Below are 21,598 nucleotides of genomic sequence, written 5' to 3' on the forward strand. Positions count from 1 at the left end.
GGCTGCGAGGACACGTCGGCTGGAGGACGCTCGGCGCCGCGTTGCTCCTCCCACCGCGGCGCCTGTGTGGGCCAAGCCTGCAGAGCCGGGCGGCTTGGCCGAGTGAAGGTGGTCGCGGCGCCCCGAGGGGTCGGAGCGCTGAGCTTGCCGCCGCTTCCGCCTCGCGCCGCCTGACCCGCGACCTCAGACCTTCGATTCTGTGGCTCGGCCCGCGCGCCCTAGGCCCGGCCCGGGCGGCGCGACGGGAGGATGAGCGGCGGGCGGCGGAAGGAGGAGCCGCCTCAGCCGCAGCTGGCCAACGGGGCCCTCAAAGTCTCGGTCTGGAGCAAAGTGCTGCGGAGCGACGCGGCCTGGGAGGACAAGGTGCGGTGGGACCCGGCGAGGCCGAGGAGCCCGCTGGAGCTCCGTGACGGGCGGCCGGCCCGCTCCTGCTCCTGCTCCTGCTCCTGCTCCGGCCCGGGCGCGGCCGCATGCGGGGCGGGAGCAGCCTGGGCCGCGCGGGGCTGGCGGAGCTGTCACCGCGGAGCTGACAGCCGCACGATCGGGTGTCCGCCAGGAGTTCGTGCACGTGGCTCGACGTCCCGACCCCCTCGGTCCCCACTGCGGGTAGCAGGCTGCTGCTGAGCGCTAGGCGGGCGCCCAGTCCCCGGGCTCGGGCTCCGGGAAGTGGGTTGCGGGCCTTGCTGAGTGGGCGGGCGGAAGGGGCCCACCTTTCGGGGTTCGGTGCGAGGAATGGTTGCGGTTCAGCATGTTCTTACCGCTCACACCTGCGGGCTCTCCCCGTCTCTCCTCTATGATCTGAAAAGAGACGCCCCGCTTGGTTCCAGTTGGCCCGAAACCAGCGCTGTGCTTGCGCTTGCTCTCCCGCTCCCTTTCTCTCTCCCTCTCTCTTTCTCCACCCCCCCCCCCCCCCCGGCTTTTCTCTCCCTGAGTTCATGACGCGGGGGGATGGGAGGCACTTCCTGAAGGTGCCCTTGTCCTGCCCCCGGCCCTGCCCAGCTCCCGGAAAACCTGCAGTCTCCCTGATCTGCTGTGTCATTTCTTTCCTTGTGTCAGGGCTGGTTTTTGCAATCTAGGACAGGTCAGAAATCCGAGTCTTCTCTGTCCTCGTGTGGGATTTAGAGATCTTGGCACCTGTTTCTAGCACTTTTGTTTCTGTGAGTTACTCAGAATCCATTGTGCAGGAAACCGGCGCAGTGTAGTCTCAGCCCTTCTGCTTCTGGCCTGGCTCTCCCTAGATTAGCGCTAAGAGTTATCTGTGGCTGGTAGCATGATTAGTGTCACAAGCCTTTTCACTTACGCAACATGGAAACAAACACTTTTCTTTAAAATTTGTATTTGAGGCAGGGTGGTGGCGCATCTGATGGACCGCACCTGTTACAAAGCGCAAGGACCCGGGTTTGAGCCCCTGGTCCCCACCTGCAGGGAGAAAGCTTTGCGAGTAGTGAAGCAGGGCTGCAGGTGTCGCTCTGTCTCTGTCTCTCTTCCTCTCTCTCACCCCTTACCCTCACAATTTCTCTTTCTGTATGTATTTTCCCTTTTGTTGCCCTTGTTTTTATTGTTATATTTATTATTGTTGTGATTGATGTCGTTGTTGGATAGGACAGAGAGAAATGGAGAGAGGAGGGCAAGACACAGAGGGGGAGAGAAAGACAGACAGACACCTGCAGACCTGCTTCACTACCTGTGAAGCGACTCCTGCAGGTGGGGAGGCAGGGGCTCAAATCGGGATCCTTATGCGGGTCCTTGTGCTTCTTGCGCTTCGCGCCACGTGCGCTTAACCCGCTGCGCTACCGCCCCACTTCCACCCTCGCAATTTCTGGCTGTCTCTATCCAATAAATAAATAAATAAATAAATAAATTTTTTACTTGAAGTACAGGTTCTGAAAATCCGTAAGAGTATCTGGATATATTGTCCTTATTGTGTTTAGTATAAGTGGAAAAGAAAGGGAGCCACAGACCATTGCTTTTGGTGGAGAATTCCCTGGAAGGTGTGTGTGTTCAGCAGAAAGCCTTTCTGTCCCTCCCTTGTTAGGAGAGGCTTTCCTGCAGCACCCACTCCAGATAATACATGCATTCAATCTCTTTTTGCAGGATGAGTTTTTAGATGTGATCTACTGGTTCCGACAGATCATTGCTGTGGTTCTAGGTGTTATTTGGGGAGTATTGCCATTGCGAGGCTTCCTGGGAATAGCAGGGTAAGTCTTGCATGTTTTTGGTACCATTTTTCTTCAAATAAAAGATTTTGTTTTCCTTTTATAGAAAAGGCTGTTGCCATTTTGTAGGATTTATTTTTAACAACTTTATTTGATGACTGAAGAAAAAAAAGATAGTGACCCCCTTGTGACAGTAGCCTAGACTGCGTGCTATACTTCTCAGCTCAGCAGGCTTGGGAACAACTTGGCTGTTATTTTCCTGAAGTCTGACCCTGTCTGTTTATTCAGGCCTCCAAACTGATCTCACACAAGAGGCTAACATGTTATGTTCCCTGTTAGTGGCAGGCACTCCTGTTCTAGTGTGACTACATTCCTACCAGGTTGAATTTAAAAGATGTGTTTTATCTTAGGGGAATGGTGGTGGTAGGAGATAGCCCAGCCAGAGGGCATGTGTTTTACCATGAATGAAGTCTGAAGTTCAAGCACTAGCACAAGGGAGCACCATGGTAACAGGGAAGCTGCATGGATGGTGGTGCAGTCAGTGGTACTCTCTCTTCAGAACTGAAAAGAATGGGGGGGGGGGGGGACGGTCCAAGAGTGATGGATTTGTGCATGTGTGAGATCTGCAGATAGAATGATAGATATGCAAAAAAAGACTTTCATACTTGAGGTTCCATGGTCCCAAGTTCAGTCCCTAGCACCACCATAAGCCAGAGCTGAGCTGTACTCTGGCTAAAAATCAATAAATAGATAAGTCTCAACCAAGTGGGTATCTCCACTGAGGGGTTTGGAGTTTTTTTGTATTTTCATTTGCCCCATAATATAAACTGTTAATAGATAACAGTAGGGGGCCAGGCGGTAGGGTTAAGCGTACATGGCACAAAGCACAAGGATGGGCATAAGGATCCCGGTTCGAGCCCCTGGCTCCCCACCTGCAGGGGAGTCGCTTCACAAGCGGTGAAGCAGGTCAGCAGGTTTCTGTATCTCTATATTTTCTCTCTCCCTCTCTGTCTTCCTGTCTTCTCTTGATTTCTTTCTGTCCTATGCAACGACAGCAATGATAACAAGGGCAAGGAAAGAGAAAAAAATGGCCTCCAGGAGCAGTGGATTCATAGTGCAGGCACCGAGCCCCAGCAATAACCCTAGAGGCAAAAAAAAAAAAAAGTAGTTAACAGTAGTACCCACTCTGATAGAGTTGACATTGGTGATGGAAGTTCTGAGTCTGCTAAGCTGATGTTTGTGTTTGGTGCTTATCCTCTCTCCAGTTTCTGCCTGATCAATGCAGGAGTCTTGTACCTCTACTTCAGCAACTACCTACAGATAGATGAGGAAGAATATGGTGGCACATGGGAGCTCACGAAAGAAGGGTTTATGACATCTTTTGCCTTGTTCATGGTATGTCTAGCTGATAAGTTTGTGGCAAGTACTGCAATTTTATGAGATGTCCGTTCATCACGAGGGAAGCACACTAATTGAGTGGCTATATGACTATACCTTTTTTCAAAGGCAAGTTTTTCAAAAGGTATAGTGTGTTAACACTGTATAGTTTCTCTGTGACTTGTACACCTAGTGCCTGTTGTCACCTTTACATCTGGTGGCTCTCCAGTCTGGCTGCATGTTAGAAACTGTTGGAACACATTTAAACATATCCATAGTGCTGTTAATGTCTCAAAGTGCAAATAATGATAAGTGTTGTTTATGTTGAATTTATTTGACTAAAGAGGAATAACTTACTGATGTATGTTTCAGGATGGTGAACCTTGAAAACATGCTAAGTGAAAAGATTGTAGACATAAAAGATCAAACAGACTGTTTGATTCCATTCATGTGAAATGTCCAGAATAGGCAAATCTATATGAACAAATGTTAGGGGCTAGGTGGTGGTGCACCTGATTAAGTGCATGTGTTACAATGCTCAAGAACCTGAGTTTGAGCCCCCAGTCTCCCCATCTGCAGAGGGAAGCTTTGCAAGTGGTAAAGCAGTGCTGCAGGTGTCTCTGTCTCCCCCTTCCCTCTTGATTTCTGGCTGTCTCTATCAAATAAATAAATAAAAGATAATTTTACAAATTAAAACAACAGCAAATGTTAAATTAGTGGTTGCCAGTGGCTGTGATGGAAGGGAAATGGGAAATGTCCAAAAATTAGTTGGTGGTGAAGTTCACACAACTCTGGATAACCTAAGTTCCATGCTTTAAAAGACCAGAGTTTGTGGTGTCGAGATATAACATAGTAATTATACAAAAAGACTTCCAGGGAGTCGGGCAGTAGCGCAGCGGGTTAAGCGCACGTAGCGCAAAGCACAGGGACTGGCGTAAAGATCCTAGTTCAAGCCCCCGGCTCCCTACCTACAGGGGAGTTGCTCCACAGGCAGTGAAGCAGGTCTACAGGTGTCTTTCTCTTACCTTCTCTGTCTTCCCCTCCTCTCTCCATTTGTCTCTGTCCTATCCAACAACGATAACATCAGTAACAACAATAACTACAACAACAATAAAAAGACAGCAAGGGCAACAAAAGGGAAAATAAATAAATTAAAAAAAAAAAAAGACTTCCATACCTGAGGCTAAGCCCCAGGTCAAGAATCCTTTATCACCTCACACCATCATAGACCAGAGCTGAGCAGTGCTCTGGTTTTAAAAAAAAGACTAGAGTTTAAGCTCAACTCCCACAACACAGAAGGAAACTTCTATGCTATGGTACTTTTTCCTTTCTTATTTTTTAAAATAAATCTTTATTAGGGCCAGGCAGCAGTACACCTGGTTAAATGCACACATTACAGTGAGTGAGGACCCAGGTTCAAACCTCTGCTCCCTACCTGCAGGGGGAAAGTGTTACAGGTGGTGAAGTAGAGCTGCAGGTGTCTGTCTCTTTCCCTCAATAAAAGTTTAAATAAAAATATTTTTTAATACTTATTTTAATGAAAGAGATAGAAACACACAAGTACAGGTCAGCTCTGGCGTATGGTGGTGCTGGTATTGAACCTGGTACCCCAGAGCCTCTGGCATAATGTCTTTTGTACAACCATTATGTTGTCTCCCCAGCCCACGTTTTCTGTTTCTTTTATCTTTGAGAGAGATGCAGACAGAGAGAAACACAAAAATATCAGCACTGCTCAGCTCTGGTTTATGGTGGTGTGTGGGATTAAACCTGGGATTTTGGAGCCTCAGGCATGAGTCTGTTTGCATAACCATTATGCTATCCTCCCTACCCCATGTTTTCTAACTCTTCACAGCCTAGAGCAGTAATGCCCTGGCAAATGGGAGGGAAAAAGTAAAAGGCTAAACTTTATTTCAAAGTTCTTTTTTATAGTTACACACACTCTCCATATATCTAGTCCAAACCAATAAAATCAAATATCTGAGGGTAGGTGTGTGGGTGTGTGGGTGTGGGTGTGTGTGTGTTTTAAAGGCTGCAGAAGAAGCAAAGAGTGCAGTGAACAACCAGACTTAAAAATCTCTGCTTTGGTACAGAGCTGACAGAAGGTACTGTTAATAGTGACTTCACATTTCCTGATCACCCCAATACCTACTAGAAGTATAGCCCTCTTTGCTTTATCACCTCCATATCTTTTTTTTTTTAATTAACTTATTTAATTTGATAGGACAGAGAGAAATTGAGAAGGGGGATAGAGAGACAGAGACACCTGCAGACTGTTGTGGGGGTAAATAGCATAATGGTTACGCAAAGACACTCATGCTTGTGGCTCTAAAGTTCCAGGTTCAATCCCCCGCACCACCATAAAACCAGAGCTGAGCAGTGCTCTGGTTAAAAAAAATAAATTAATAAAAAAATAAAAGACACCTGCAGACCTGCTTTACAACTTGAGAAGCTTTCCTCTTGCGGGTGGGGACTGGGAGTTTGAATCCAGGTCCTTGCACATAGTACTATGTGCACTTAACCAGGTACGGTACTGTCCCTCCCCTTATTTCCATATCTATAACGACTCCCTACAGCTCTTGTTTGGTGGGGTGGGGGTATCTCTCTAGGAGCACGGAAGTATGGTCTTGGGCTCTGTTAAAGACAACTTGCTATCTGAAATAATTTAAATCTACCCCCTCCCCAGTAGATTGTGCATTGGATAGCCCCTGGCACACATTCTTACCTGACGTGTGTGTGTGTGTGTGTGTGTGTGTGTGTGTGTGTGTGTGTGTGTGTGTGTGTGTGTGAGAGATACCTTCACCCAAGTGACCAATGAATGTTGCTTGTCTCCTTTCTAGGTCATTTGGATCATCTTTTACACTGCCATCCACTATGACTGATGTTGTACAGCCCCCACCTGCTACCTGTCCAGTCCAAAGGACCCTCTTAGTTACAGCTCAGAAACATGATTGTAGAGGGAGGGCATCCAAGCGAAAGGGCGCCTGCAGCACCCATGTTCTCTGGACCAAGAATCAGTGTGTTGGGCACCAGTGTTTTCTGCAAGGTTTGTGACCTGAAGCTTTTTAAAAGAATCATCTACCTTTTGAGGAAGCATTTCTGAATTGTCCATCACCAAGCATTTCTTCTTGGATACTGTCATGAAACACCTGTTTACTGATTGGAGCTGTCATTTAATTTGATGCACCTCTGGATCCGGATGAAACATTAAATTGTCTTCCTCATTCTCCATCAGGTGTACAGTTTTTACACTATCAGTGGCATTTCAAGTCTTCTGAAAACAGTATGGCAGTATGTACGTGATCCACAGCACAATGCAAGCATCACTTAATACATTTCCATTGTAGAATATTTTCAGATATTTGAATAAATCGGATCTTTAATTGAGAACCTGTTGACCATACCTGATAAAGCCTTCACCTTCCACTTCTAGCCTCAGAACCCAGTAGAAGCACTTGAGGTTGTCTTCCTGCTCCCATCCTTTGCCCCTTGCTCCCTGAGCAACCTTACAGAAGCTGTTCCCCTTTATTTTATTATTTATTAATTTTACCAGAGCACTACTCAGCTCTGGCTTATTTATGGTGGTGCGGGGATTGAACCTGGGACTTTGGAGTCACCGGCACAATAGTCTGTCTTTGAATAACTTTGGCATACAGTGGTGCCAGACACTGAACTTGGAACCTCAGGCATGCAAGTCCTGTGCTCTATTGTTGAACTGTCACCCCAGCCCAATACTTTTCTTCCATGGACAACAAAGAAATCAAGGGCTGCAGTTGAAGTGGGCAATGGCCTAGGCTTTGTTGAGAGAGGACTTAACACTTTGATGCCCCTGCCTGGCACTGAGAGGTATGACTGACTGCCGCAGTGTGCTGGGCTCAAAGTGTCATTTTGCATCTGGGCCACAAGATGGCAAAGCCATTGTGACCAGGAAAGCTTGGCTAGGTTCAAATGGTAAACCACAAAATGAAATAGATTCTGTAACTTGGATTGTGCAGAGAAGCACAATGGAGAAGTCTAAGGACTTGAACTATCAAAGGTTCTTCTTTTGCTCTGAGGTTGGATAGTCCACATTCTTCTATTACAAACCACCCCCTTTACGTTCCTCCTCCCTTTTAGGCTGCAGCCCTACTTTTTGAGCTATGACATTCTGAGTGAGAATTAATTTAAATTCTTTATTTTTTATTGCCACCAGGATTATTGCTGGGGCTCAGTGTCAGCTCTATGAATCCACTGCTCCCAGTGGCCATTTTTCCCCCTTATGTTTTATTGGATACGACAGAAAGAAATTGAGAGGGGAGAAGTGATGAAAGACACCTGCTGACTTACTTCACCACTCATGAAACGTCCCTCTGCAGGTGGGAGTGGGCCTCAAAGCCGGATCCTTACACATGGTGCACATTTAACCAGGTGCACCACCACTTGTCCCGTTCTTTCTTTTTTCTACTGCTACTTTGTGGCTGGAGCTATGGGACTATGGGATGAGATTCAACAGTGGAAGGAGGACATATGAGAAATTCCAAACTCAGGAACTGACTGTTAGGCTTTAGAGGTTTAGTTTCTTTTCAGAGTCTTGGCCCTGCTTTCTTCAAGTTTACACATGAACTGGAGATTGCAGAGTGGGTAACTGCACTGAAAGGAGGCAACTTTTTTTTTTAAGCCATGGTGATTCTGAGGATTAAACCTGGTAACCTCCGAGCCTTAGGCATGTTTCTGTTGTGTAAACTACTGTGCTTTTTCTTCAGTTCTGGTTCAGTGTCTTCTTAAGGCTGAGGAAGGAGCAGGGATACAGGTATGATGCTGAATACTCTAGCTCTCACTCAGTGCACAATCTTGCCTTGGGTGCTGCAGCCTTAGTTTCCCTTTCGACCTTTGCTTTGGGCCTTCACATCATCCAAGGAGATATCATGAGTCAGGCTGATGTAGGAGGTGAGGGCCTCCCGAAGCCCCTCACTGAGGAGAGAAGTGTCCCCTGTGGCAGATGCTTCAGAGAACAGGAGGGAGCTGTGGAGAGCAAGGAGGGAAGTAGATGAAGGATCCTTGTTCTACATTCATTATACAGTTCACTGCTCTTATAATCTATCTTTGGGAGTCAAGACGGTAGCTCAGCAGGTTAAGTGCACATGGCGCGAAGTGCAACGACTGGCATAAGGATCCTGGTTCCAGCCCCCGGCTCCTCACTTGCAGGGGAGTCGCTTCTCAGGTGGTGAAGCAGTTCTGCAGGTATCTATCTCTCCTCTCTGTCTTCCCCATTTCTCTCCATCCTATCTAACAACGATGACATCAATAACAACTTCTACGACAATAAAAAATAAGGGCAACAAAAGGGAAAATAATTTTTAAAAAAATCTACCTTCAAGGGGGGACGGATGGTAGTGCAGCAGGTTAAGCACAGGTGACGCGAAGCACAAAGACTGGTGTAAGGATCCTGGTTTGAGCCCCTGGCTCCCCACCTGCAGGGGTGTCGCTTCACAAGCGGTGAAACAGGTCTGCAGGTGTCTTATCTTTCTCTCCCCCTCTCCATCTTCCCCTCCTCTCTCCATTTTCTCTGTCCTATCCAACAATGACGACATCAATAACAACAACAGTAATAACCACAACAATGATAAAACGACAAAAGGGAAAAAATAGCCTCCAGAAGCAGTGGATTTGTGGTGCAGGCACTGAGCCCCAGCAATAGCCCTGGAGGCAAAAAAAAAAAAAAGTCTACAAGTCACTACTGAAAAACTGAATAGTTCCCTGTTCATAGGAGATCAAACCCCAGCTTGACTTCTATACTCTGGATTGGGCCCTCTGTTGTACTCTATCTTGCCTGACCCCCACCCTCCCTCTCTCCTGGCTATCTAGGTGTCCAGGCATGCCTTGTGTCCTTGTCTGCTTCTCCCTGCAGCCAGTGCTCCTGGCTCCCATGTGGCCTTGAAGGTAACAGCCTCAGTCTGGTATTTGGGTTCCCAGGGATGGGTCTGACTCCTTTGCCCCTTACCTGTCCAGCTCCTTCCAGTTGAGTGGTGTTGTCTGTACAGTCACAGGTAGGGGTATGGCCTTGCCAGGTTGTGAGCCAACTTTCTGTAGGGCACAGGGCTCCTTGAGGGGGCAGCATATGTCATCCGCCAGCTCTGAGGAAGAGACCTAGACCCTTGACACAGCTGACTTCCAACAACCCCCAACCTCCTGACAGCTTTTCACATGTGGCAGCAGGGGCATGGTCAAAAAAGTAATACAATGAGCCCTAAGCTCTTCTGGAGGGTGAGATGTAGTCAAAGATTGGACTGAGGCGGAGGTGGAGGACACTTTCCTGTGTGATTTTTGGAAAAATTGCTAAGACTTTAAAATATATATATATATATATCAGAAATTGAGGGGAGGGGAAGGGATAGAGAGGCAGAGAAGGACACCTGCAGACCTGCTTTACAGCTTGTGAAGTGACCCTCCTGCAGGTGGGGAACCGGGGGCTCAAACTGGGATCATTGTGCTTTGTACTATGTGTGCTTAACCTGGTGCACCATGCCCGGGCCCCTTGATAAAACTTTTCTGAGCTCCAATTTCTGGTTGAGAATATGCTTTAGGGGGGCTGGGGGGGGGCTGGGTGGTGGTGCACGTTACAGTGCTCAAGGACCCAGGTTCAAGCCCCCCATCCCATCTTCACCTGCAAGGGGAAAGTTTCATGAGCTGTGAAGCAGTACTGCAGGTGTCTCTCCCTGTCTACCTCTCCTCCCAATTTTGATTTTTCTCTATCCAATAAGCTATAAATAAATTTACAAATAGATTTTAAAAAGAATATGCTTTGGGAAGAAGAAAACTAAGGAACGTACAATCTTTTGTTCTGTCAGTATTTACTGTGTGGAATGACCCTCCAGAAAAGGTCTGATCACTTTACCAGGAGTGATGTCTCCTCTGCTCCTTACTGCTTTCCTGACTACTCTCTCTACTTCCTGTTATAAGAGAGGCACCTTAAAATGCTAAGTGTCAACTGAATCCCACAGCTGCAACAAGTCCCAGCCTATTTCTGATGGAGAGGCTCCTCTTTTGTCTGGATATTCTTCAGCAGGTAAAGTGTCAAAGGGCACAACAACCCTGCTCCTCAGACCCACTGTTCTCATGGAGACAAGGAAAGGTCATACCAGAATAATGTTCCACCAAGGCCTGGAGTGAGGGAAAAGTGAGGCGGGGTGAGATGTACAGCCAGCCATTGTCAAGGCGCTGGATCCTATAGTGTCTGATTTGGTCCCAGGATGTAGGGCGGCTGAGTCGAATAGAAAGAGAGTAGCAGCCTGAGGAACAAAGGACCAGAGTCAGTACTGGGCTACAGGTAGGGAGACAAAACAGATGAGATGGCCCATCTGGTAAAGCACATACCATTAACATGTGTGAGGACCCAGATTCAAGCTCCTGATCCCCACCTACAGGGGAGAAGCTTCACAAGTGCTATAGCAGTGCTATAGTTGTGTCACTCCCTGTTTCTACATTTGCTGCTTTTAAAATTTATTTTTTACCAGAGCACTGCAAAGCTCTGGCTTAGAACCTGGGACCTCAGAGCCTCAGGCATGAAAGTCTTATATAAGATGCCCCAACCCCCACTTCTGTCTCTTATCATTAAAAAGGGCTGAAAGGAATGGTGGTTTTTGTCATACAGGCACTGAATCTCAGCAGTAACCACTGGGAAAAAAGAAGAAAAAGAAATAAAGCCAGCAAACTAGCTCACCTGGATAGTGTGCTGCATTGCTACATGCACAACCCAAGTTCAAGACCCACCCCACCACACTGAAGGAAACTTTGGTGATGTGTCCCTTTCACTTTCTGTGCCCCCCCACCATCCCTACCTTATTTTTCTATTTATTTATTTTTATTTCTTTATTGGGGGATTAATGATTTATAGTTGGCAGTAAAATACAATAGTTTGTAAATGTATAACATTTTTTTATTTATTTATTGGATAGAGACCATTGAAATTGAGAGGGTAGGAAGAGATAGGGAGAGGGACAGAGAGACACCAGCAACACTGCTTCACCACTCGCAAAGCAAAGCTTTCCCCCTGCAGGTGGGGATCAAGGGCTTGAACCTGGGTCCTTGCGCATTGTAACTCAACCAGGTATGCCACCACCTGGCCCCCCATACCTAATTTTTTATTGTATATAAATCTGTGGGGCAGGGATAGACAGCATATGGTTATGCAAAGACTCTCATGCCTGAGGCTCCAAAATCCCAGGTTCAGTCCCCTGCACCACATTAAGCCAGGGCTGAGCAGTGCTCTGGTAAAAACAAATTTGAATTGAGGCAATGCATGCAAACACATTACCAAATACACACTGGCTTACAAATATAATCTTTTTATTTGTTTACTTTTAATAATTTTTAAAATATTCCCTTTTGTTGCCCTTGTTTTCCTGTAGTTATTATTTACTTTTAATAATTAAAAAAAGATTTTATTAATGAGAAAGATTGGAGAAAGTGGTCCTAGAGGGGGCAGAGTGGATAAAGCACTGGACTCACTCTCAAACAAATGAAGATTAAAAAAAAAATTTTTTTAATCTTTTAAAATTTTTTTATTATCTATTGATTGGATAGAGACAGTCAGAAATCAAGAGGGAAAGGAGGGATAGAGAGAGTGAGAGACAGAGAGACACCTGCAGCCCTGCTTCACCCTTGTGAAGCTTTCCCCCTGCCGGTGGGGACCGGGGGCTCCAACCCAGGTCCCTGTGCATGGTAATGTGCGCTCAACCAGGTGTGCCACCACTTGGCCTCCAAACAAAAAAAGGGGAGCCAGTGGTGGTGGCACAGCGGGTTAAGCATACATGGTGGAAAGCACACAGACCGGCAGTAGGATCCAGGTTCAAGCCACCAGCTTCCCACCTACAGGGAGTCGCTTCACAAGCAGTGAAGCAGGTCTGCAGGTGTCTTTCTCTCTCCCTGTCTCCCCTGTTCTCTAGATTTTTCTCTGTCCTAGCCAACAACAATGACAGTGATAACAACAACAGTGACAATAAACAACAAGGGCAACAAAAGGGAAAAAAATGAATAAATAAAGTATTTTTAAAAATTAAAAAGGGGGAGGGCAGTAGCGCAGCAGGTTATGTGCACGTGGCGCAAAGTGCAACGACCTGCATAAGGATCCTGGTTCAAGACCCTAGCTCCCCACCTGCAGAGGGGGTTGCCTCACGAACAGTGAAACAGGTCCGCAAGTATCTATCTTTCTTTGCCTCTGTCTTCCCCTCCTCTCTTGATTTCTCTCTGTCCTATCCAACAATGACAACAGCAATAACAACAATAATAGTAACAACAACAATGATAAACAACAAGGGCAACAAAAGGGAAAAAATGGCCTCTAGGAGCAGTGGATTCGTAGTGCAGGCACTGAACCCCAGCAATAACCCTGGAGGAAAAAAGAGAAAAAGAAAGGATAGATGAGATTGCCGCAGAGAATGGTCACAGGCATTCCTTGAACAAAAGATGTGCAGCGGATGGACAAAGACTTGCTAACTAGGATCTACAGTACACTTGCAGTTGATGTGCCTTTATCAGGGTGAAATGAGATCATATATACAGAGCTCTCAGTACACAATCTGTGTAAGTGAACAAGAGTTGGCTGTTAGAGTCAAGTGGGGAGTCAGGTGGTAGCACAGTGGTTAAGCACAGGTGGTGCAAAGCACAAGGACTGACGTAAGGATCCCAGTTCAAGCCCCCGGCTCCCCACCTGCAGGGGAGTCGCTTCACAAGTGGTGAAGCAGGTCTGCAGGTGTCTATCTTTCTCTCCCCTCCTCTCTCCATTTCTGTCTTATCCAACAATGAAGACATCAAAAACAGTAATAACTACAACAATAAAACAACAAGGGCAAAAACAAAGGTAAAATGAATAAATAATAATAAAGAGTCAAGTGGGCAGAAGAGTTGAAAAAGAAACACTTGCTTACTCTGTCACTTTGAGAACAGTTGGCATTAATTAGTCAAGTTGAACACACATAACTCACAACCTAGCAGTTACCTGGGAGTTATAAGAAGAAGAAAAACCATAGTAGCAGGGTTCAGGCAATGGCACACCAGGTTAATGCACATAGTACTAAGCCTAAGGACCCAAGCAAGGATGCTGGGTTGAGCCTCCACCTGGGGGGGGGGGGGGTTGATTCATGAGTAATGAAGCAGGTCTATAGGTGTCTTATCTATCTCCCCCTCTCAAATTTCTTTCTGTCCTATCCAATGGGGGGGAAAATGATCACCAGGAGCAGTGGATTCGTAGTGCAGGCACCAGCCTCAGCTATAAAACCTTGGAGGCCAAAAGAAAAAAGAAAGAAAAATCACTAGCATTGTAACCCAAACTACAAATATCCTATCTGCTCTTAGGTGGGTCATGGAATGTAATACTGTATAGCTGTGAAAGTTATTAAAAACTACATATTAAAAGCACAGATAGAAATAACAAGTAATGGGGAGTCGGGCTGTAGCACAGCGGGTTAAGCGCAGGTGGCGCAAAGCACAAGGACCGGCATAAGGATCCCGGTTCGAACCCCGGCTCCCCACCTGCAGGGGAGTCGCTTCACAGGCGGTGAAGCAGGTCTGCAGGTGTCTATCTTTCTCTCCTCCTCTCTGTCCTCCCCTCCTCTCTCCATTTCTCTCTGTCCTATCCAACAATGACAACAACAACAGTAATAACTACAATAAAACAACAAGGGCAACAAAAGGGAATAAATAAATAAAATAAATATTTAAATAAAAAAAAAAAAAAAAAAGAAATAACAAGTAATGGAAGCATTCATTCAGCATGGTCTGATTATTTAAATAAAATCTAATGGTGTCTCCCCAGACCAGCCTTATCAGTCTTTAGCGTATATATATATCACTGATAAATGATAATTCAGTGTTCCTTTTTTTTTTTTAAATCTTAAAAACCAGCAAGTGAGTCATAACTTTTGAGTAAGAAAATGTAAGGCGCAATTTGATGAAAGGCTGACAACTACCTTCCTGCAGAACAGGATGCATGAGAATACTTCTGAAAAATCAGCTGACTCCCACAATTGCAGCAGCTCTGGGTCTAGTTCCTGTGCCTGCTGCCTGGGGCTTTAGCTCAGAGGCACAGTGGGAGGTGAGGTACTGGCCTGCACTCACTTGAGAGGTTGGTATGGAGTGTGCTGGTGGTTGTTGCTTTGTCAGAACACAGAAAGATAGCGGAAGCTGTGTGCACTTCTTGAGGTAATAAGACAGGCACACTTTGGGGCTGGGAGATAGCTCACCTGGCAGACTGAGCACCTTGCCATGTGTGAGGACATGGGTTGAGCCCCAGTCATCACATGAGAACACCATGCAAAGGGGAAGCATCGTAAGTGGTGGAGAGGCTTATAGTACTATTGGCACAAGAGTCTATGGTAGGGGAGTCAGGCGGTAGCGCAGCAGGTTAAGCGCACGTGGTGCAAAGCGCAAGGACCAACGTAAAGATCCTGCTTTGAGCCCCCGGCTCCCCACCTGCAGGGGAGTCACTTCACAGGTGGTGAAGCAGGTCTTACAGGTGTCTTATCTTTCCCCCTCTTTGTCTTCCCCTCCTCTCTCCATTTCTCTCTGTCTTATCCAACAACGATGACATCAATAACAACAATAATAACTACAACAATAAAACAACAAGGGCAATGAAAGGGAATAAAATATATTTTTTTAAAATGCTGGGAGGGAGTCATGGAACCTTAAAAACAAAACAAAACCCACAGGTTAAGCAGGTAGAAAAAGTTGCAAACATTTCATTATTTTAATAATAAATAATATTAAAATAGGCCAACCCAGGAGGTGACGTAGTAGTTAAAAATACTGGACTTTCAAGCATGTGGTCCCAAGTTCTGTGGTACTGCATGTGCTAGAGTGGTGATCTGATTCTCTCTTCTGTAAATAAATTTTGTGTGTGCTCAACCAGGTGTGCCACCACCCAGCCCCAAGAAAAGCATCTTTTGGATGAGGGAGATAGTACAATAGTATAATGATTATAAAATAGACTTTCGTGGTCCGGGAGGTGGCACAGTGGATAAAGCACCGGACTCTCAAGCATGAGGTCCTGAGTTCAATCCCCAGCAGCACATGTACCAGGGTGATGCCTGGTTCTATCTCTATCTTCCTATGTTTCTCATTAATAAATAAATAAAATCTTTAAAAATAAATAAATAAATAAATAAAATAGACTTTCGTAGTCTGGGAGGTGGTGCGGTAGATAAAGCATCGGGCTCTGAAGCATGAGGTCCTGAGTTCAATCCCCGGCAGCACATGTACCAGAGTGATGTCTGGTTCTTTCTCTCTCTCCTCCTATCTTTCTAATAAATAAATAAAATCTTAAAACAAAAAAAAGATTTTCATGCCTTAGGCTTCTAGGCCCCAGGTTTAGTCCTGGGTTATTAACATAAGACAAAACTGAACAAGTGCTTTAGTATAAAAAAAAAAAATTGTCATTTTGAATTGTGCTGTGACCCTCAAAAAACACTGTGGTTGGGAAAGTGGTAAATGTCTGAAAATAGTCCCAAAGGCCAACCAACCCAGCTCAACAGTGTGAACAGCTTTTTCAGGCCACCCCACCCTGGCCACTGTCACCACAATTTCTTTTTCTCTCTCTCTTTTTTTTTTTTATTGTTGTAGTTATTCTTGTTGTCATCGTTGTTCTTGGGTAGGACAGAGAGAAATGGAGAGAGGAGGGGAAGACAGAGACTCCCCTGCAGGTGGGGAGCCGGGGGCTTGAACCCGGATCCTTACGCCCGCCCTTGTGCTTTGTGCCACGTGAGCTTAACCCGCTGTGCTACTGCCTGACTCCCTGTCACCACAATTTCTAATATCCAGAAAGTAGCTGCACTGAGGATCAGGGATAGCAAGTGAGTTCCCTCAACCCCATGTAAAGCTGTCAGCCTCATCCTGGGGACAGGTCACCTACCAGGGCCACCTGTGCTGGGGGAATCTGCCATTCCATCTCCCTATATGCTCCAGTCAATTCCAAATACATATTGCCCTCTGCCTATTCTAGGACAGTTCCTTTAAACTCAGTCCCTGAGTTCAAATCCTGTAAGAACCATGTTCTAACATCTTTGTTGTCCCCATAATATTCATTAAATGGGTCTCTAAGGTACATTATGTGACCTCTCAGATCAGTTTCTTTTTCTGTAAAGGGATTTTGTCCCAGTCTCACCAGATCACTATGAGCATCTGGGTAGTAAAATAAGTAAGGTATTGGGTGGGGGAAGGTAGACAGCATAATGGTAATGCATACAGACTCGCATGCTTGAGGCTCACAGGTCCCAGGTTTAATCTCCTATACCTCCATAAGCTAGAGCTGAGCAGAGTTCTGGGGGGGCGGGGGGAAGAAGAAAGGAGTAGGCAACGCATTTACCATAGTGTCTGGCCTGAAAGATATGTACCAAGTACCCAAGGGTCTTTATTAGGGCATTGGCTCTCTGCATGTGCTATTCCATTTATTTACTTACCTATTTAGACACAGAGGGGCAGAGAGAGAAAGAAAATCAAAGAAGCACTGAAGCTTCTTTCAATGCCACGAGGGCCAGGCTTGAACTTGGGTCATGCACTTGGCAAAGCTGGCGCATTACCCAAGCGAGTTATTTCACCAGCCCTATTACTATTATTTTCAAGAGTTATTTATTTACTTATTTACATGAGAAAGAACCAACCAGAACATCATTTTGGCTGGCACATATGATACTGGGGTTTGAACCTGGCACCTCATACTTTTTAATTTTATTTTGATTTATTTTATTTTATTTTTGCCTCCAGGGTTATCACTGGGGCAACCTGCACTCCGAATCTACTGTTCCTGGAGGCTGTTTTTCCTTTTTGCCCTACCTCATACTTTTTTTTAAAGATTATTTTTAATATTTATTTCCATTTGTTGCCCTTGTTGCAGTTACTATTGTTGTTGTTGATGTCATTGTTGTTGATGTTGTTGTTGGATAGGACAGAGAGAAATGGAGAGAGGAGGGGAAGACAGAGAGGGGGAGAGAAAGATAGACACCTGCAGACCTGCTTCACCTCCCCTGCAGGTGGGGAGCCAGGGGCTCAAACTGGGATCCTTATGCCGGTCCTTGTGCTTTGCGCCACATGCGCTTAACCTACTGTGCTACCACCCCACTCCCCCTCATACTTTTTTAAGTTCAGCACTCTAGCCACTACACCACCTCCTGGGCTGCTATTATTTTGAAAGATTTATTCTATTTACTACATTGAAGAGAGAGTATGTGTTTTACATGAGACAGAGATATAAACCAGAGCACCGGGAGTCGGGTGGTGGCGCAGCAGGTTAAGCGCACATGGCACAAAGCACAAGGACAGGCTTAAGGATCCTGGTTCAAGCCTCCGGCTCCCCACCTGCTGGGGAGTTGCTTCACAGGCGGTGAAGCAGGTTGGCAGGTGTCTGTCTTTCTCTCCCCCTCTCTGTCTTCCCTTCCTCTCTCCATTTCTCTCTGTCCTATCCAACAACATGACACCAACAACAATAAGAACTACATCAGTGAAACAACAAGGACAACAAAAGGGAATAAATAAATAATTAAAAAAAACAAACAGAGCACCATGGAATGTCAGGCATGTAAGGCCAGTGTTCTACTACTTGAGCTATTTCCCCTTCCTCTCTCCCTTCCTTCTTTTTTTTTTTTAACCCTTTATTTATTTTTTTAATTTTTTTATTTTTTTAACCAGAGCACTGTTCAGCTCTGGTTTATGGTGGTGCGGGGGATTGAACCTGGGACTTTGGAGCCTCAGGCATGAGAATTTGTTTACCTAACCATTATGCTGTCTACCCTCCGCCCTCTCCCTTCCTTCTATATGCACAGAGAAGGAGAAAGAGCAAGAGCGAGAGAGAAAAAAGACCACAGCACCAAAGCTTCATTCAGTGCTGTAGAGGCCAGGCTCATGGCAAACACACTGTACCTAAGTGAGCTATCTTGCTGACTCCATTCTATTCTTCCTACATGGAACATTCCTCCACCTGTGTGTATCTCAGCTTTCCTCTTACAACCCCATTTTGCTAAAAAAATTCCTCTCCAAAATACCTTCTCAGCCTGGTAAAAGTCCCAGTTTGCCCAATCATCACTACAGTGGAATCATGGATCCTTCAACTCTTCACACACAGAGACTCTCCCCTGCCCCCAACACACACACACACACACACACACACACACGCACATGCACACGCACACACACCCCTAACCAACTGTGAGTTTCCTGAGGGTTCTGGCTTTTTCTTTCTTTCTTTTTGAAATTTTTTATTTATTTTCCCTTTTCTTGCCCTTTTTATTATTATTGTTGTTGTTGTTATTGATGTTGTCATTGTTGGATAGGACAGAGAGAAATGGAGAGAGGAGGGGAAGACATAGAAGGGGAGAGAAACCCACACCTATGGACATCTAATCTTTGACAAAGGGGCCCAGACTATTACATGGGGAAAGCAGAGTCTCTTCAACAAATGGTGTTGGAAACAATGGGTTGAAACATGCAGAAGAATGAAACTGAACCACTGTATTTCACCAAATACAAAAGTAAATTCCAAGTGGATCAAGGACTTGGATGTTAGACCACAAACTATCAGATACTTAGAGGAAAATATTGGCAGAACTCTTTTCCGCATAAATTTTAAAGAAATCTTCAATGAAACGAATCCAATTACAAAGAAGACTAAGGCAAGTATAAACCTATGGGACTACATCAAATTAAAAAGCTTCTTCACAGCAAAAGAAACCACTACCCAAACCAAGAGACCCTTCACAGAATGGGAGAAGATCTTTACATGCCATACATCAGATAAGAGTTTAATAACCAGGAGTCGGGCTGTAGCGCAGCGGGTTAAGCGCAGGTGGCGCAAAGCACAAGGACCGGCATAAGGATCCCGGTTCGAACCCCGGCTCCCCACCTGCAGGGGAGTCGCTTCACAAGCGGTGAAGCAGGTCTGCAGGTGTCTAGCTTTCTCTCCTCCTCTCTGTCTTCCCTTCCTCTCTCCATTTCTCTCTGTCCTATCCAACAACGACAACAACAATAATAACTACAACAATAAAACAACAAGGGCAACAAAAGGGAATAAATAAATAAATATATTAAAAAACTACATTAAAAAAAAGAGTTTAATATAACCAACATATATAAAGAGCTTGCCAGACTCAACAACAAGACAAAAAATAACCCCATCCAAAAATGGGGGGAGGACATGGACAGAATATTCACCACAGAAGAGATCCAAAAGGCTGAGAAACACATGAAAAAATGCTCCAAGTCTGATTGTCAGAGAAATGCAAATCAAGACAACAATGAGATATCACTTCACTCCTGTGAGAATGTCATACATCAGAAAAGGTAACAGCAGCAAATGCTGGAGAGGGTGTGGGGTCAAAGGAACCCTCCTGCATTGCTGGTGGGAATGTCAATTGGTCCAACCTCTGTGGAGTACAGTCTGGAGAACTCTCAGAAGGTTAGAAATGGACCTACCCTATGATCCTGCAATTCCTCTCCTGGGGATATATCCTAAGGAACCCAACACATCCATCCAAAAAGATCTGTGTACACATATGTTCTTGGCGGCACAATTTGTAATAGCCAAAACCTGGAAGCAACCCAGGTGTCCAACAACAGATGAGTGGCTGAGCAAGTTGTGGTCTATGGAATACTACTCAGCTGTAAAAAATGGTGACTTCACCGTTTTCAGCCGATCTTGGATGGACCTTGAAAAAATCATGTTGAGTGAAATAAGTCAGAAACAGAAGGATGAATATGGGATGATCTCACTCTCAGGCAGAAGTTGAAAAACAAGATCAGAAAAGAAAACACAAGTGGAACCTGAAATGGAATTGGCGTATTGCACCAAAGTCAAAGACTCTGGGGTAGGTGGGTGGGGAGAATACAGATCCATGAAGGATGATAAATGACATAGTGGGGGTTGTATTGTTATATGGGAAACTGGGGAATGTTATGCATGTACAAACTATTGTATTTACTGTTGAATGTAAAACATTAATTCCCCAATATGAAATAAATTTAAAAAAAGGGGGGGAGAGAAAGATAGACACCTGCAGACCTGCTTCACCACTTGTGACCCCCCTGCAGGTGAGGAGGCTCGAACCAGGATCCTTATGCCAGTCCTTGCGCTTCGTGCCATGTGTACTTAACCCGCTGCGCTACTGCCCGACCCCCTTTTTTTTTTTTTAATTGTCATCAGGTTTATTGTTGGATCTCATTGCATGAAAGACAAATCCACTGACCCTGGAAGCCTTTTTTTTTTTTTTTCCTACCAGAGCATTGTTCAACTCTGGCTTATGGTGAGAAGAGGGATTGAACCTGGGACTTTTGAGCCTCAGGCATGAGAGTCTCTTTGCAAAACTGTTATACTATCTAACCCTGCCTCTGGAAGCCATTATTTTTTTTAATTGTATAGAGACAACAATTAAAAGGGAAGAGGGAGATCGAGCTGGAGAAAGAGAGACACCTGCAACACTGCTTTCCCACTTGTGAAGCTTTCCCCCCCCAGAAGTAGGGACCAGGGACTTAAACCTGGATCTTGTGCATTACAATATATCTGCTCTACCAAGTGTGCCACAGTCTGCCCCCTTTTTTTCTATAGAGAAAAAGATAAATTGAGAGTGAAGGGGGTGACAGAAAGTTAGAAAGAGAGACACCTTCATACCTGCTTTTCCCCTGCAGGTGGGAAGCAGGGGCTTAAACCCAGGTCCTTGAGCATGGTAATGTGTGTGTTCAACAGGCTGAGCCACCACTGACCCTCCTTTATTTATTTATTTTTTTAATTCCACCCTCCTTTATTTTATTTTATTTTATTTTATTTTATTTTATTTTTTGCCTCCAAGGTTATTGCTGGGACTTAGTGCCTGCACTATGAATTCACTGCTCCTGGAGGCCATTTTTTCATTTTGTTACCCTTGTTGTTATTCTTGTTGTCATTGTTATTACTGTTGTCATTGCTATTGTTGTTGTTGGACAGGACAGAGAGAAATCGAGGAAGGAGGGGAGATAGAGAGGAGAGAAGACTTGCAGACTTGCTCCATCGCCTGTGAAGTGACCTCACTACAGGTAGGGAGCTGGGGGCTTGAACCAGGATCCTTATGCTG

General features: G+C 45.4%; 2 protein-coding genes across 3 annotated transcripts in view; one reads left to right on the forward strand and one right to left on the reverse strand.

Annotated features, from left to right (window-relative positions):
- RAB5IF (RAB5 interacting factor) lies at positions 1-6,920 on the forward strand. 2 transcript variants are annotated; one of them, XM_007518433.3, is made up of 4 exons: positions 21-363; positions 2,095-2,198; positions 3,422-3,551; positions 6,371-6,920. In XM_007518433.3, exons 1-4 carry the CDS (start codon positions 250-252, stop codon positions 6,410-6,412), a joined length of 390 nt encoding a protein of 129 aa, XP_007518495.1. In that variant the 5' UTR covers positions 21-249; the 3' UTR covers positions 6,413-6,920. The 2 variants fall into 2 exon arrangements, with proteins under 2 accessions (XP_060045483.1, XP_007518495.1); XM_060189500.1 differs by lacking the exon at positions 3,422-3,551 and having other exon boundaries at positions 1-363.
- Positions 6,921-8,060: 1,140 nt separating this feature from the next.
- Positions 8,061-21,598, reverse strand: part of SLA2 (Src like adaptor 2) — a 40,802-nt gene continuing 27,264 nt past the window's right edge. Inside the window, exons 6-8 of the mRNA XM_007518434.3 lie at positions 10,649-10,798; positions 9,511-9,643; positions 8,061-8,531 (exon numbers count right to left, since the gene is read on the reverse strand). Of these exons, the coding sequence (XP_007518496.1) occupies positions 8,381-8,531; positions 9,511-9,643; positions 10,649-10,798 (434 nt within the window). The 3' untranslated portion in view covers positions 8,061-8,380. The remainder of the gene's footprint in view (positions 8,532-9,510; positions 9,644-10,648; positions 10,799-21,598) is intronic.

Source organism: Erinaceus europaeus, chromosome 1 (genome assembly GCF_950295315.1).
Source record: "Erinaceus europaeus chromosome 1, mEriEur2.1, whole genome shotgun sequence".
Lineage (NCBI taxonomy): Eukaryota > Metazoa > Chordata > Mammalia > Eulipotyphla > Erinaceidae > Erinaceus > Erinaceus europaeus.

What these genes read in the sequence shown, in the direction of transcription:
- RAB5IF (XM_060189500.1), top strand. Translation starts at nt 250, where the DNA reads ATGAGCGGCGGGCGGCGGAAGGAGGAGCCGCCTCAGCCGCAGCTGGCC. An exon ending in ACGCGGCCTGGGAGGACAAG is followed by an intron (nt 364 to 2,094) that starts GTGCGGTGGGAC and finishes CTCTTTTTGCAG; the next exon opens with GATGAGTTTTTAGATGTGAT. An exon ending in GGCTTCCTGGGAATAGCAGG is followed by an intron (nt 2,199 to 6,370) that starts GTAAGTCTTGCA and finishes TCTCCTTTCTAG; the next exon opens with GTCATTTGGATCATCTTTTA.